Source organism: Anabrus simplex, chromosome 8, assembly GCF_040414725.1.
Source record: "Anabrus simplex isolate iqAnaSimp1 chromosome 8, ASM4041472v1, whole genome shotgun sequence".
Taxonomy (NCBI): domain Eukaryota; kingdom Metazoa; phylum Arthropoda; class Insecta; order Orthoptera; family Tettigoniidae; genus Anabrus; species Anabrus simplex.
The window spans coordinates 31,816,303-31,834,658 of record NC_090272.1 but is presented as its reverse complement, the minus strand read 5'-3'; the positions used below and the strand labels follow the sequence as shown (position 1 = coordinate 31,834,658).

At 39.9% G+C, this 18,356-nt stretch overlaps 1 protein-coding gene across 1 annotated transcript in view; it reads left to right on the top strand.

Annotated features, from left to right (window-relative positions):
* LOC136879282 (progestin and adipoQ receptor family member 3) overlaps positions 1-18,356 on the top strand; it is a 47,539-nt gene that overhangs the window by 22,365 nt on the left and 6,818 nt on the right. Inside the window, exons 4-6 of the mRNA XM_067153104.2 lie at positions 1,383-1,535; positions 10,133-10,321; positions 17,446-17,536. Of these exons, the coding sequence (XP_067009205.2) occupies positions 1,383-1,535; positions 10,133-10,321; positions 17,446-17,536 (433 nt within the window). The remainder of the gene's footprint in view (positions 1-1,382; positions 1,536-10,132; positions 10,322-17,445; positions 17,537-18,356) is intronic.

Below are 18,356 nucleotides of genomic sequence, written 5' to 3'. Positions count from 1 at the left end.
TTCAACATCCATTTCAGTTGGTGACCATGGAATAATCTGATTTCTTCGACTTCTCCGGTCTGATGCAGCTGATGTATTTATAAACACAACATCATCGCTGATCACTAACAAATAGTAAATCAAAGTAGTAACAGCGGCAGATTTACCAAAAATTAAAACAAAGAAATCATTCAGTGAAATGGAAGAGTAAAAGGATCCTGCTGTCTTCCAAACCAAACCAAACCCCATGGCACTACAGCCCTTGAAGGGCCTTGGCCTACCAAGCGACCGCTGCTCAGCCCGAAGGCCTGCAGATTACGAGGTGTCATGTGGTCAGCACGATGAATCCTCTCGGCCGTTATTCTTGGCTTTCTAGACTGGAGCCGCTATCTCACCGTCAGACAGCTCCTAAATTCAAATCACGTAGGCTGAGCGGACCACAAACCAGCCCTCAGGTCCAGGTAAAAATCCCTGACCTGGCCGGGAATCGAACCCGGGGCGTCCGGGTAAGAGGCACGTATGCTACCCCTACACTATGGGGCCGGCTTCATGCTGTCTTCAAAAAGGGAAAATATGCAGAATTCAGGAACAAAGAGGCCTTCACAAGTGATAAGCAGGTAATATCCATAAGTGATGGCAAGAAAAAAGATTTATTGGCGATGCTGGATTATATGGATAAACAATATCATGGCTTCTACAAGGAAATCTGTTCTCCCTGATTTTGTATTGTTCAGGATAATAATAATAATAATAATAATAATAATAATAATAATAATAATAATAATAATATGGCCTCAGCTACCTGCGCAGACATTTCAGTTTGACGCCATCTGGCTGCCTGCTCGTCAATTTTGACGTTCCATTTTACTCTATGCCTACTAGATGGCAGACAGATTAAACCGGACTTCTCTTGGGTGTCTGTGGCTGAGATTTAATGATTTTTGTCAGGTAAACACCAAATGTGTCACCAGAGTTCTTTGACATGCCGACATCATACAACATAGAGTGTCGAATGGACTTTTTTCCGTCCTTCCGATCTTGGGATCCGGAGGCCGACACTCTACCACTGATCCACAGGATGTTCAGGATAATAACTATCCTTATTTTTAATACAAATTATTGATAAGATTATTAGTGATACTTCTTCTAAACACAAAACAACACAGATTGTGCATGGAAAATACACAAATAAAGCATTTTTTCTTTCTCCTAAAAAATTTACTTTTTGTCACTTACATCCTTTTCCATGTCAAGTCTTCAATTATTTACACACTCATTGTTAGTCTATAGTTGTACGAAATTATAACCTTGTTGGATTATTCCTTGTGGGTGCTTATGTAACTGTTTTAATGTCAGTGAGAATACCAACAAGAAATGCTTGTTGAAATCTGCTTCGCCTACAGGTCAGTATGTTTCTGTCCTGTGTGTACCACACGTTGATGTGCCGCTCAGATGAAGACCACCAGTTCTTTCTCCGTCTGGACCTGTTGGGCGTCTCCCTGCTCCTGCTCTCCCTCTACATGTCTGCCATTTACTATGGCTTCTGGTGTGACCAGGTCGGTAAGGGAGCATACAATCATGTTGTAGGGACAGCTAACACACACCCTCATAGGCAGCCAGTATTTGGTAGTATCGAGAAATGTGTAGATACTGAAATACACTGGTGGAAAATTAAATCTCTACACCACGACAACATTAGTTTACAGGAATCCAGTTTATTTTTATTTTTTATTTACTTTTTATTTTTTGCTATTTGCTTTACGTCGCACCAACACAGATAGGTCTTATGGCAACGATGGGATACGAAAGGGCTAGGAAGTGGAAGGAAGCAGCCATGGCTTTAATTAAGGTACAGCCCCGGCATTTGCCTGGTGTGAAAATGGGAAACTACGGAAAACCATCTTCAGGGCTGCCGACAGTGGGGCTCGAAACCCCTATCTCCCGATTACTGGACACTGTAACGCTACTCTTTTGTCAGAAATCACCCAGAAAAAAATCGAGCTGCTTTTCTTCGGATTTTTTCCAGTGCTTGAATCAGGTAATCCTGGTGAGGGTCCCATACACAGGAGCCATACTCTAGTTGGGGTCTTACCAGAGACTTATATGCCCTCTCCTTTACATCCTTACTACAACCCCTAAACACCCTCATAACCATGTGCAGAGATCTGTACCCCTTATTTACAATCCCATTTATGTGATTACCCCAATGAAGATCTTTCCTTATATTAACACCTAGATACTTACAATGATCCCCAAAAGGAACTTTCACCCCATCAACGCAGTACAAGTATAAGTATAGTACAAGACTAATGATAACACCTAGTAGGCCTTAAGACCCGATGACACAGAGGATAAGGCGACTAAGGGAGAAAAGTTTAAGTCCAAAACCAGAGTAGAAAATTTACAAATAGAAACTTAGTCACCAGAAAACAAAGTGAAAAAGGAAAATGAGGGTACATACTCATACGCCCTTAAATTTTACAATGTCCCAATGAGGGGTATTTTACATTAAGTCCTAGGTTGCCTAGAAAATCTACATTTTAAGCCCTAACAAAATAATAAAACCTACATTTAATTCAGAGGAAACACAGATCGACCTAATCGTTACATGCTTAGGGAAATGCTAGAATGTTCACTTTGTCACACATAAAGTTCACATAGTTCTGCTTTACCTTATGCTGGCTCCCGAAGGGGACCTCAAAATCCACAGCTATATACAGGGAGACTGGCTCGCTGTTCTGGAACAATGTAATTAACTGTTTGATTGGTGGAACATTACCTCATTAGGCAGAAATCTGATTGGTTGATGAAAGTTTCAGACAGTAGTGACAACTCAAAAGTAAGTAAAAAACAACTGAAAGGTAATCAGGTTTTCAAACCTTAAAACATGAACATTCACAATCCAGTTAATTACACTACATTAGGTGGCACTTAGAATCAACAGTAGAGACACCTAGTTAAGATACATTGAACTTTGATGATTTGGTAAAGTTCAGAGAGTTTCTGTTAGATTTCACTACTGTCTCTCAGTATGGTAGGAGTTCAAACACAAGGAGAGGTCTATTGTCACATAACTAAAATTTGTTTTGGTTCTGGTTAAATCTGTACTTTTTGTTACTTCTTGCATATCCCAAAATGTCTCTTGACACTGAGTGAAATACTGAAGAGGTTTACATGCCATATTAAAGTTTATTTTCGCATGAAGCTCTCTGTCCACAAGAAGCTTGCTTGACTGTAATATCAGCCGCTGATTGAAAGTTCACTCCATAAATATATTTTTCGGTGGAATTCAGAATGGAAATTGGATCAGCCTAGCTAAGCTTACATTTCCCCAGGAAGTGATGTGATGATGAACATCCATTGACTTGATTATGACCCTTTATTATTTTATGCCCAGCATTGCTACTTGCAGACTCTGATGCAGATAAGTTGGAGTACATTCGAATTATTCTTTGTGTTGGTGAATGAGTTTCTTAGAGCAGACAAAAGAGGTACAGCTTTATACTTACGAGCAATTGAACAGGAAATATTTGGATCATAGCATATAGCACACACTTTCGACTGGACGATGGTGGTGATGCAGCATTACATTGATTCTGCAACACACCCAAAGTGTTTGGGTGATATGTAGGTCAATGACCATTGCACAGCCTCGCATAAGGCACAGAGATTAGACTCTGGGTGTGTGTATTCCCTCTCGGCAGCATCCCAGTTGTGCTCAATAGCACTGAGGATGGTTGAACTTGGGAGCTAGCCAGCATCCTTACATCCATGGAGTGCTCATCAAATGAATTGGCCACAATTCAGGAGTGATGGAGCGGTCTTGCTGTAGGTACAGGTCTCCTGCAAGGTAGGGTTGGGCAGACCGGAACATTCACTTGTTCCGCAACATTAGGAGTTTGAGGCGGAGTGTTTCGGCACAGAGTGCCGGGACACGGGACACAGGACTGTAACTGCGTCCTAGAGAGAACTTCGTGAGGTAACAGGACATGCTCCGCTTCAGCTGGAATGTGCCTGAACCGAACGTGCTGTGTCAAGGCCGCACTAGATAGATTAGTTGGCCTTGGCTGTGTCTGCTGTCTGCCTGTCGATACCGGCTGCGTGCCGCCCTGTGCTGGAGTGTCAACATTTTTTCATCCAGTTATATCTTTAATTCCAAAGCGATGACCTATATTTTTCTTTGGCTTAAAACTTTCCTTAAAGTCCAAATTAATTTTTAACATCAATCCCTGAGAAAGTGTTGAGGGAAATTTTCGAGATATTGAAGAAAGTAAATGGAAGTTGAGAAGGAAGGAATTCGAAGTGCAGAGAGCATAACAGCACGAAAGTGCATCAATGTTTTCATCCCGTTATATTTTTAATTCCAAAGCGACGACCTATATTTTTCTTGGGCTTAAAAGTTTCCTTAAAGTCCAAATTAATTTTAATGTCAATCTCCGAGAAAGTGTTGAGGGAAATTTTCGAGATATTGAAGAAAGTAAATTGAAGTTGAGAGGGAAGGAATTCGAAGTGCAGAGAGCATAACAGCACGAAAATAGATCAATGTTTTCATCCAGTTATATTTTTAATTCCAAAACGACGACCTATATTTTTCTTGGGCTTAAAAGTTTCCTTAAAGTCCAAATTATTTTTTAACGTCAATCCCCAAGAAAGTGTTGAGGGAAATTTTCGAGATATTGAAGAAAGTATATGGAAGTTGAGAGGGAAGGAATTCGAAGTGCAGAGAGCATAACAGCACGAAAGTACAACAATGTATTCATCCAGTTATATTTTTAATTGCAAAGTGATGACCTATATTTTTCTTGGGCTTAAAAGTTTCCTTAAAGTCCAAATTAATTTTTAACGTCAATCCCCGAGAAAGTGTTGAGGGAAATTTTCGAGATATTAATTACTCACTAATTACTCACAATACAGGCCAATACATTCAACTGGTGAAAATATTCTTGAATTGGTTACTTTTAAACACCTGCACTGCCATTGCAACTGTGTTATGTGTATTTTATATTGACCGGCAAAATCTTAAACTAAAAGCAGCCTTTAAACGTGATTATTGGGCGCGAATTTCAGTGTTCCGACTGTTCGTTCACGTTCCCTGCAGCTTTATGCTGGACCATGGCCATAACTACACACAGGCACACACCACACAGCACGTTCCGTAGAGGCACATTCCCACTGGCGCGGAGCATGTAATGTTTGCCTCTCGAAGTTCTCTCTACACTGTGCAGTTACAGTCCCGTGCGCCCACTGCACAGTTCAGCTAGTAGGCGAAGAGCAGTGCATAGTGGCGCTTCTGACGGGACAGCGAGTCAGTGTCTACGGCTCGCCTGAGAATGTTTCGGAACAATTGACACTCGGTGTTCTGGAACAGCGGAATATAACTGTGCACCGGCACAGTGTGCCGAAACAGGGACATAGTGCCCAACCTTACTGCAAGGTGCTGAAGGTGAACAAATGAGTGGACATGATCCGACAGGGATGTTGGCAGGTGTACAAGGGGCTTCATTTCATCCCATGTAAACAGTCCCCTTATGAGGATATCCTGGTCAAGAAAACCAATGTCACAATAATTCTAATTACTTACCAGGAACAATAATCACATGTGGAAGCAGTACTAACCCTACCATATTATGGGTAAAATGTAAAGGCCAGGACCTAATTTTTAAAATTACACTTCAGCTCTCTTACCAATGCTTCATAAAATGAGGAACATGATTTAAAACAAAATAAACTTAATAAATATACTGTCAAATAACAAGTAACATTGACAAAATAAGATGAGAAAGTTAGGATAGTAAAATTAGGGTGAGAAAATTAGAATAAGAGCATTCATTTAAACACACTAAGTTCTTGAAAATAAACAGTTGTTTAGTTAATATTTCTGAAAGGGAAAATGGTTTAAACTGTTAAGGGATTAGAACTCTTTAATTCCAGAACCCCAAAATTATAACTGCTTGAAAGGCAAGCAAGATCTGGAGAAATAAAATCTCATCTATTCAAAATTAAGTACTGAGATGACAAATAATTAATTGATGAGCAAGAATCAATTTCATCACAATTCAGGATACAACCATGAAGTGACAAGGTTCAAGATTACACCTTATAGTCATAGGCTAATGATTATTTATAACCAATAACATGTGTTCTTTTAAACAAGTGAAAGGGAAAAAGGTAACATGATAAAAATTAGAACTACTACAAGGGCATCAAAAAACAATTGCCCAATATTAAATAAAGGTGAAATGAAACATTTTGATGCCTTGCACCAATTACAAGGTTTTTAGGAATAATCCATCGTATGATCCTTAGCCAGGATCATATTTCAAACCTCTGTACTTCATCTTTTGCGATGAATGCAAAAGTCCATCTGAACACGACTCTAGCCAACAGATAGCGTTCAAATGCACACCAGTTGCATTTCCTCATAAATTAAGGAAATGAAAAATTAAGGTGTAAAACACCAATGACACAAATTTTCAAATAGTTCCAAATTTTATTAATTTCCGTAATAACGTCACAGCCAAGAATAACGGCCGAGAGGATTCATCGTGCTGACCACACGACACCTCGTAATCTGCAGGCCTCCGAGCTGAGTAGCGGTCGCTTCGTAGGCCAAGGCCCTTTGGGGCTGTTGCACCATGGGGTTTGGTTTGGTTTTTTATGAGGATATCACTACCACCGGCCTGAACTCTGCCCTGGTAACGAGAGGACCGCTTTGCCTCATGTGTTTGGCAACACATTCCTACCCTGCCACCAGCTTGTACCAACTGGTATGTCAACTTATCTGTTCAGGTGACCTTTTATCATGCTTCAAGTGTACAATGGAGCTGTTCCTTTGCCAGTGCTGATGTTTACACCTTGTGATCTGTGGTGAGTGGATGTAAACTGCAGTTTCTGCACCCTATTGCAAGGAGATGGTTGACACTTTGTTGTCGTCTGCCATTTAATTTGCAAGTGAGCTGGTGCACTGCAGCCTGCGTATCTGCTCCTACCATCCGAGCTAGCAGACAGAGACCCATCATCAACGCTTAACACACCGTGGCAGTTGACCCTAGTGGCGGTGGCTTTGCTTGAATCCACGAACTCAGGGTATACGCTGGAAAGTCCTGTGCCTGCATGACTGTGGAGATGGAATGGCCCATTTTTATGGCACCAAAAATCTGGCTGCGACCAAATGCATTAATATCTCACATCTTACTTGTCCCATGATCAGCTGTTACTCACATGGCAAGTATGAGGCCTGACACCACTTTATTGGGTCGATGCATAAGTTCGTCCGGTTCTTATACTTTATTTTATTTTACTACCACTGCCACACGCTGTAACTCACAATCACAATCACTCAGTGATTTATTCACCTCCACTCTCTATGACCTTCTGCCAACGTTCAGGTAGGAGTTGAATGCCTCGCCTGTAGAAATGTTTTGGTTTTGACTGGAAGAAATCTGTTAGCCATTGGTCAAGAGAAGCTTCGTCAGGAATTACCCCTGAATGTGGTTAGAAAGAGAGAGGAAAAGACGGAAATCTGAGGGGGCAAGCTAAGGGAATACGGAGGATGAGGAAGAAGTTCCCAGCCAAGTTCAGCAATCACACCTTTGGTCAATTGTGCTATATGCAGACGAACGTTATCATGGAGCAAAAACACCGGTTGTTGTCTTTGTCTTTTGTTGTCAAAAACAACAACAAGCCATCTTAGCTGGTCACTATACAGAGCAGCGGTAATCGTTACGTTTTTTGGAAGAAGTTCATGGTGAAGAATGCCATCTTTGTTCCACCAAACACACAACACGATTTTCTGTGGATGGGCACTATCCTTGGCACAGGTAGTTGCTTTTTTGATGTGCCGAGCCACTCTTTCGTCTTCTTCATGTATATAGGCAATTGCTTCATTCCCGTACACTTCACAAATTGTTCTTGCAGCTCCTGCTGCACTGGATCCTCGATTATACTCAAAGAGTAAAATGTGTCCGAAATGCTCACTTTTCTCGACTTGACTTTCCATATCCATTTCTCTGAAATATACACAAATAATATGTTCACGATCAAGAAAACCTGAATTTCACAACACACAAACTTCAAACTCAGTTAAAACAATGGAATAATGATAAGCAATCAGTGGCGGCTCGTTTGGGAGGCGCTAAGGCGCGCGCCCCCTATGGGGTTCCATTAAATTAGGGAATTTTAATCTTAAATGTTAACAAGGGTAATATTTTACTATTATTATCAAGGGCGCAAGTTGTTCTGTACTACGGCCCGATGCGCTGCTGGCCCTCCTCAGGAGGGCGCTCTCTCATAGCGGACCAAATACTCCGAGTCTCGCTCGACTGGCCTTGAGGGAGCCAATCAGAGGCACAGTAGAGATGTGCTGTTCTACGGAGATTCCGGCGCGTTTCTGCCGCGGCCTATCATTGCAGCCAACCTACCTGAAACATTGCTGATTTGATTTCTATTTAATAGGGGTCAGTTTGTGCCATTTCTCTCCTAAAACTAGGAACTATTTTACTGAGGCACTTACCTGAGTTAAATGTGCCGGTATATATTTAAAATAGTCTTGTAATTTTTAGGATTATTAACTAACGAAACGAGTAACGACTGTCACTACTGTCTCCTCGCACTTGACTCATGTTGGCGATGGAGAGCGCGATGTTTAGCTGTGTGTTGATGAATGATCTCGTGAGGTGACTGTGACGAGGTGAAATTAGCAGAAAGGTTGTGATTTATATGTAGGCGTAGTGTTATGTTTGCACTTCGTACAGTATGATTACCGTCGAACATATTAAAGAACTAACGTTTTCTTTTCTTTCTATGGAAAAGAAAGTCGAACTGAAGGAGTGTAGTAGGCCGACACCAGACTTCTCGTTGAAAAAAACAGAGACCAAGGAAAATGAAAATAGGGCTTTTCAAAGACAAATTAATTCTCTTGACGTATATAACAAGAACGCGCGGATATGTGGAAGTGATATCTCAGAAACCTTTTACTGCATTCCTTGCCTGCTATTCTCCCGTTCTAGGAAAGGAGATAAATGGATCACCACAGTGAAACTATTCGTAAACATAATTCGATTGTGGACAAGAACAGGCAAATGTTAATAATAATAATAATAATAATAATAATAATAATAATAATAATAATAATAATAATAATAATAATAATAATAATAATAATAATCAACAGATGAAAGCATCCTGGATCCCCCGCAAACAAAATCATAAATAAAGCTTCGTGTGTTCCGAAAGGGACCATTCACGCATAATAATAATAATAATAATAATAATAATAATAATAATAATAATAATAATAATTGCATATGCATTGCACCATATAGTGTTTGAAGTGTGTACCCTGATAACATGGTTTGAAGAACTTGAGATATATTATGGAATTATGAAACTAAGGTGTGCCCCCCACTGCTGATATCCACGAGCCGCCACTGTAAACGATCCCTTCACGCTGCATTGTTGCCAACCCAAAAGAATACTGCACAAACTTATGCAGCGACCCAACAATTATGTTCAGTGCTGAACTGGTTGCTTTTCTACCTGGTGTGGCCATTCCCGTTATTCAGATACCACGACTTCACTTCTCTGAGACCACATAAGAGTGTCAATTTGTCAAAATGGTAGGCTGGGCTGAGTGGCTCCCACAGTTGAGGCACTGGCCTTCTGACACCAACTTGTCAAGTTCGATCCTGGCTCAGCCCAGTGGTGTTTGAAGGTGGTCAAATACATCAGCCTCGTGTTGGTAGATTTACTGGCATGTAAAAGACCTCCTGCGCAAGTAAATTCTGGCACCTCGGTGTCTCCAAAATCCATAAAAGTTGTTAGTGCGACGTAAAGCCAATAACAGTATTATTATCAAACTGGTAGCTACGTCTAATTCAATTGATCATCAGTGGAGATCTCCACAGTATTAAAAGTATGTAGTGACATCATAACAATTACAGGACTATAGACATGATAGTGGGCTTTTGGCGTGTTAAGGTGAAATTCTTTTTGTTTCACCTTAGAGGAGTCTTCCTCGTGAACAGATGAGATTCTCTCCTGAAGACACACAGCAAAGCTCTCTTTGAAATGTAAAGGACACGCCAAAAGCCCAGAAGTTATATTATGATGTTTATAATTATGGGCTGTGAAAGCATCAATCTAAAACTTACAGGAGTGGCTGCTCTTCTACGTGGTGTCAGTACTGTTATTCTGTGCGGTGGTGCTCATTGTTCAGCTTCCACAACTTCACTTCTCTCACCCTGTGAAGACAACTGCCTTCCTTCTCTGGACACTCTACGGCTTAGTACCCATCTGGCACCAGACAGTCCGTTATGGCGGCTGGGACACCAACATTGTTAGGGTGAGTCACCACTCAAAGACAAGTCAGAACTTCTTTTTTTTGTGAACAAAGCAAAAATACCAAAGCAGAGTCATCTCCAGAGAAGGGATGGAAGAAAAAGCCTTCCACTATCCGTAACCTCGGCACTTGGTGGGGTAGAGTGGTTAGCTCTACGCCCAGCCAACTTTGCTCCCAGGAATTAACCTGGTACTCATTTTTGGTGTAGTCTGAGTGAACCTCAGGGCTATATGCACTTCCAGAATTGGAAATTTTGTTTCTTAAATTTTTCAACTCCCTGACGGGGAATCGAACTCACATCCTTCCGGGTGAACCAAGCACGTCTTTACCACCTCGGACAGACAGCCCCTGTTTTTGTGAACAACTGCCTTTTAATCCAAATTCTTATGAACACTGGCCATCAATGCCATCACTGTGGTTCCCTTCTTCTAAGGGTCTCGTACGGTGTCTACAGATTCATGCTAATCAAACTATAAGTAACGGAAATGAAGAAACAAGGGGCAGATCAAATCATGTATAGAAAGATAGATTATGAACAGTAATGTTACATGCCAGCCCTGTGGAAGCTCTTTGGTACTTCCAGGAAGGGGCTAACGACTCAGATGACCTGGAATCTCCCAGCCAGCCTGTGGGGTGGGACCGGTCTTTCCATGTATTGTTCTCGGCGACCGGCTTACCTGGGAGTTCCTTGGAGATTCAACGGAAATGTTCTGCCTGTAATGACGTCATGAAATTTTTGGCTCAAATCACGCGAGCCACAAAAAAACGGAGGCTAGCCGCGGACAGTCAGTCGGAGTTGGACTCGGAGTGACAGTTGGGCTCCGAGGTGGAGTCAGTGTGACACTCAGTGAGTTGGGGTTCGGTGGCTGGGATGAGGGCAACAGAGGTGTTGGCTGATATAGATGTTGATTCCCATAGGGAATCTGAAATATTTGTTGTCGCTAGTGTCACACCGAGGTCTGAGCCAGGAGCTGTTATTGTGGTGTCGGAGAGACCAGTGAGTGCACAGACTAGATCAACAGAATGAAAGATTATACTGTGTGTTTGTATATTTCTGGATGAGTCAGGGAGGGAAGCTGCTGTCGCGAGTGTGAAGGTAAATGGACCTGTGTTAATGTTCACTGTTGTGAGTATTGTCCTGCTGTTGAGCTGTTTGTTGCTCACTGCACGTGACTCTGTTAAGTATAAGAGGAGTCGAACCAACCAATAGTCGTCGTGTGTTGTATAGCCAGGGGCACTGTGTTCAAACCCAGGAGATAGGGAGAAACATAAAAGCACAAAAGAAAGAGGATGCTCTCCACATATTCAAATAGACAGGCTTCCTTCTCATCAAGATCAGTTCTATATCCATCTATTCCCATCAATGTTGGTTCAATATCCATCTCTGAACAGCTCACATATCTATCATATGAAATTAATTTCATTTTGGTCCACATTGATGATTTATCACTATTAACAAGGTCCGGCTCCATGGCTAAATGGTTAGCATGCTGGCCTTTGGTCCAGAGGGTCCTGAATTCGATTCCCGGCTGGGTCGGGATTGGTTAATTCCACTGCCTCGGGGGCTGGGTGTTTGTGCTGTCCCCAACATCCCTGAACTCACACACCACACATAACACTATCCTCCACCACAATAACACGCAGTTACCTACAAATGGCAGATGCCTCCCACCCTCATCGGAGGGTCTGCCTTACAAGGGCTGCAACCGGCTACAAATAGCCACACAAAATTATTATTACTATTAACAAGGATGAGTATAAAGTATACAGATCAACTATTGATGCCATATTTACAGATAGACAAGCAGTAGAAAAGAAATAGGAATTTGGGAAAGACACAGCAGTTGCATAGTTATACAAAAGGCTTATGACATGGATAGAAGAGAAGAGAAGAGAAGAGAAGAGAAGAGAAGAGGAGAGAAGAGAAGAGAAGAGATATGGCAAGGACTGTATAGAATGGAATTGTCTAGAGAAATGCAATTCAGAATTAGAAATATGTATAACGAATGTCTGAACTGTGTTATAATAGATGACAAAAAATCAGAATGGTTTAGAACAGAGAGAGGAGTTCGACAAGGAAGTGTAATTTCACCAGTGTTCTTTAAGATGGTGATGGATAACATTATGAGGAAAGTTCACCAATGTTCAACAGCAAATGATATAAAGGCCATAGCATATGCAGATGATGTGATGATATGGGAAGAAAATGAATTAAAATTAGAAGAACAACTAAACCCCTGGCAGAGGCCAATTGAAGAAGCAGGCATGGAAATAAGTTTAACGGAAAGTGAGGTAATGAAACTTAGTAGAGAAAACAGAAAAATGAAGGATGTTAGGTGTAATCGAAGAAATTCTTAAAGAAGTATATGTTTTTAAATACCTAGGAAGTAAGGTAACTGGGAAAGGAAACATCAAGGAAGGAATTTCGAAGAGGATACGAAATTGTTCAAAATGTTATTACTGTGTATCAGACATAATTAGAAATTGGAAATTACCTACCAAAGCATAAAAATCATGACATATACCGTAAATCATATTATTTGCCAATATTGGCATATGGATCTGAATGTTGGACTTGGACAAAAAAAGATCCGACTAGATTACAAGCAACAGAGATGTGCTTTCTACAAGGGATCTTGGGTAAAATGAGGAGGGACAAGATAAGAAATGAAACAATACGAAACATGCTACAGATCATTCCCCTAAAGGGAGAAATGGGACTAAATGGTTTGGCCACGTCAAAAGAATGGACAAGAAGGATTACCAAGAAGACCTCTGGAATTGACAGAATCTGGAAGAAGAACAATTGGAAGACCATGAAGAACATGGAGGGATGAGGTGAAAAAAGACATAAATCGGAGAGGAATACAATGGGAGACAGTGATGAACGATAAACTGTCGGGAAAAATGAGAAGGTTGAAAGAGGCTCTCTGAATGACCTGTGTAAGCAAAAACGTTTCAGGAAGAAGAAGAAGAAGAAGAATACAGGGTTGTTTTTTTTTTTTCTTTACATCGCACCGACACAGATAGGTCTTATGGCGATGTTGGGACAGGAAAGGCCTAGGAATGGGAAGGAAGTGGCCGTGGCCTAATGAAGGTACAGCCCCAGCATTTGCCTGGTGTGAAAATGGAAAAGCATGGAAAACCATCTTCAAGGCTGCCGACAGTGGGGATCGAACCCACTATATCCCGGATGTGAGCTCACAGCTGCGTGCTCCTAACCGCATGGCCAACTCGCCTGGTAGTATACAGTTAACGTAAGAAATTTCATTTTTCCGTATTGAACCAAGAATTACAATAAATAAACTTGATATTTCCACCTATTCAATACAATTTTAATGCTCATTCAATTACAACATATTAAATTTCACAGGTGGTAGTATACAGTATTGAACAGCTCGCCTATCTATCTGAAGATGTGGAGACTGTACGTGTCTCCTCTTCCCACAATTTATATGTTTCTATTCATATTCCTATCTGTACGTAAACATGAAATTTTGCATGAACTTTCTCGGAGAAAGCTAACCCAGCAGTGTAGGGGTAGTGTGTTTGTCTCATACGCGGAGGTCACTGGGTTCGATTCCTAGCCAGGTGAGGGATTAATCTTATAGCACTACATGGGCTATTGCCTAAAATTCTAACTTATCTTTGCTCATATTACCAGCAAGTCTATGTATAAGTAACTTTTTATTGTTATAGAGGTATTTTAAATGACCCCTGTAGTTATTAAGGATCTAAGAAAATCTGACTGTTTCACTGGATAAAGGAATATCAGCTTTGCATATTAAAAAAGTGTATAAATATTTAGGAGTTTTACTCTCCAGAAATTAAATATGTATACCGTACATATTCAAAATTTGAATAAAGTGAAAAATGAAGTTTTAGTCTTGTGGTACTTGTATATGCAGAAGTTTTGTCTTAAGATGTACAAATAAGATAAGGATACAATAATAATATTAGTAGTAATAATAATGTTGGATATTTTAAAAGATCATTCTGAAACTACAGACAGTCGGTATCTAATTAATGATTTACATTACTAACCTGTCCTGTATCCTATTATTACAAAAGTGAATTGTTGGTAATTTTTCTAGAATGTCATTAATTACACATGGCTTTTCCTTTTGCGAACACAATCCGTCTCGCTACTTGGCCCAGGTTCAGTGGACTTAATGCCGCCTGGCCATTGGCACAACAAATCACCCATTTCTGTTGAGCAGTACTCTTGACGTTGTAACAGATATTTCATCCTTTCTGCAGTCATGCCTTTTACTTCCAACTTGTTGGATAGGTTCTGAGGAAGATTATGTTCCTCGTAAATCTTCACAATTACAGTTGGACTTTCCAATTTTTGTTGACACATAATGACCCCGGGTATATTCTTTTTCACAGTAAAATGACTTGAAGGTTGTGATCTAAGGAACTCTTTTTCAACCATGTTGCCAGTCATACATATTTATTAACAGCTTGCAAGTTTCTTTTCCAATGATGACAGCTTTCTTAAATTTCGACTGAGACAATATTTGTCACGTGGTACTTTTCATTTATTTATTTATTTACATTTTGTGCAACACAGTTGTCAGCATGAAGAAACAAATCACAACACTACGACCGGGCTACAGATAAAAATCATGCAGCCCAGTAAATGTCTATAATTGTAACTATACATTATCTTAATGCACAAGCTGGTTATTTCATATTTTGGTACAAGAAGACAATGCAGGAACTTCATTTAAGCCGCCCATTGTGACTTAAGGTTTGGTTTTGTTGGACTGCACAGCTTGTTTCCAAAGTTACTTTGAAGACTTTTCTGTATGGTTACATCACTGTCACTCCTTTCATCATGTAGTTCAAGGATCGGGCTAATAGATGGCGCTGAAATCTAAAAATCAATATTTTTCGCCCTTCCCGCTTTGTGCCTTCGTAGCGTAAAATTTTGTCATGTGTCTTAAGCCATGGTTTCCTGGAGAGTGTCACATGTATAAAGCAGAATGTCTGTCCGTTCCTCATACAAATATTTACCGTTCTACCTATCTGAACCAAATTTTGCATACTTACCTTTTAGTTAGCACCCTGCAGGTAACTCTGTTGACAAGAAATGTTAGCAGCCGTCTCCATTCCCTAGATTTAGGCCCTTTGACACATTAACGTAGGCTAATATAGGCAGAATATCACATTTGTCATACAAGGAGGAGACAAAAACTCACGACGTGAACAAAACTCGGTAATTCCCTATGGGACACCGAAAAGCATATTTTAAGGCCCTAAAACTAATTGTTTCGAGATAATGGCAGAACAATAGCCCTGCTGTAGGAATTTGATGAAGAAATGACTGGCTGTAACCACGGGAACATCAGTTCAAGGGTTCTAGAATACAGGCCTGGCATTCAAATTAAGTAAGGCCAAGGAGGGATTCTGCTTAAACATTTTAAACTCATAGCCGGTGTTAATCTGTCAAGATACTTATTGTTTCTGTAATCACATTTCCATATTCTTATCAGCATAATTATTGTGAATAGCACTAAAGTGCTTTCACTATTTGCAAGACCAATTTCTTACTAGCGTTACTCTGCCAAGATATTTATGGTTACTGAATCCACATTTCCATATTCTTATCAGCATGCCTGTCAGATATTTCCTACCTTACTTCTTTCCATATGACCCTGTGACTTGCCGTTTTAAAGTCTGTACTATATAATTTGGCAAGATGTGCTATTTTATATGGTTCCCACCAGCAGAACTTTCTGGACTAAACTAAACAGTTCCTCGACTAGCCTGGTGGAAATGAACAGGTCTTCTCTAGTTTTTTGTTGAAGCCACCATATTTCACTGCTATAGAGGCTGTCCCAGGTGGAATGGTCAATATTCAGCGATATGACAGGAATGATCATATGAAGCAAAATAACTTGACATATGGACTATTCTCAATTATTTCTGAGATAGAACACATATGTGTACATTTGATTTTGGGCCAGTGGTGCGCATGTCTTACCCACCCAACATCTTTGGCGTTTTGAAAAGGATAAAAGTTTTTCACATGTAATGTTTCGCATGTTCATGGGATGTTGATACATGCAGAAAGTCGCCATGTGCTGCTGTTCCTGCACAGGTTGTTGAACTGCACGTTCGGAAGAGAGAACTTGGAAGAATACCTGTTTTACACAATGTGCTGAAAATTCTGGTAAACACTCTACAATCCAGAATTCGATGGGTTGGAAAGCGCCGACAGTAATCCTCAACAACAGCATGAGATAAGTAAAATTAAAACTCCACCTTTTCAATACTAATATTAAACCAAATAAGTTATAACATTTACTTGGAACTAGTTTCGACGCTGGTGAGCATCATCTTCAGCCAAATATGAGAACAGGCAATCATAAATATACCTATCATCATTAAATCAATGCACATATAAACACTCTTAATATAGGACTTATGATGCCCCTAAAACTATCTGGAGAGTAAAACTTCAAATAATCACAATTTCAAAATCTTGAAGTCACGATTAGAACGACACTTAAAACGACATAATTCTTTTCACTCAAGTTAGAACTTTGAAAGTCCTGAGTTCTACTTAGAGTAGGAAGATTCTCGATTTAAATAAAAGGTCTTGTCACAATTGATCAGAAGCAGAAATGATGAAACACGAAACTTTATACACGTTTCATCATTTCTGCTTCTGATCAATTGTGACAATACATGTAAGACACATACATGTGCACCACTGACCCAAAATCATATGTACATTAAATGTGTTCTGTCTCAGAAAAAATTGGGAATAGTGCATATTCCATATGAAGTTTTTCTACTTCAAATGATCGTTCCTGTTATATCCCTGAATATTGACCATTCCTCCTGGGGCACCCTGTATATCTCACAACCTATTTGCTAGGTGCAGTAGTAAGAATGATCAGTATGTAGCACTAGCTGAGAGCTACCTGCAGGCAATGTAATCTAAAAACATCAGGTATTGGACTTATCTAGTTTTTAGAATCAACCCTTCAATTCTGACCATTTTTTAAGTACATCGTTATATTATAGTAAACAACAGCACTCTTGATGTCCAAATTATGTACCTTTATACACTAGCTTTTAAATTCATCAGTAACGTACTTAACTCTGACCAGGTGTTTCTTCCTCGCATGCTGGGTTTATACGGCATCAGCGGTCTGGCTTTCTTCTTCTACGTCTCCATGGTTCCTGAACGCCTCTTCCCAGGTGAGCTCAGTATTGTATGCATTAGTTGTGTAAGGAGGTTCCTCACTTGGCTGTGGATGGTGAGTGAAGAATATGGAGACAGAGGGCCATGATTGATTGATTGATTGATTGATTGATTGATTGTTTCATTCATTCATTCATTTATTTATTAGCTTGAGGTCTCTCTGAGCCAAAGCTCATTTAAAAGAGACAAAAGAACTTTGAGTACAGTCAACACATAAAATTTATGACTAAAATATACCGGTAAGATCAAATTAAATTTGCAAACACACTTTTTTTTTTTGTAAGAACATTAACACCACAAGGATACTGAATTTGACAAAAACGTCAGTAGATCTAATGTTACAATTTGGAAAGAAAAACAATACTGAAACTTAGAACTTTCTAGAAAACTACATAAGAAAACAAAAAGTAAATAGCAGTCTTTACAAGAGTAGGAACTTAATTATTTATAATATTATAATTGCATTGCAAATAACATTAAATGAACTAATATATGAGTTGTAAGTACCACTCATTTCATAGGCACCCACAGATACGTGATTAAGGTGAATTTTACAGATCCAGATATTCTTCAAAATAAGACATTTATACCCTTTTATTGAATAATTTTAAACTAGATATTCCTATAATAGTGACCTCTCACTGCTGGGTTCTGTGGTTCAAATCCTGATCACTCCATGCAAGATTTTTGCTGGACATAGTGGAGTCGGAGCAGGTTTTTCTCTGCATACTCCAGTTTTCCCTGTCTTCTTTCATTCCAGCAACACTTTCCAATGTCATTTCATTTCACCTGTCAGTCATTTATCTTTTCCCCAGA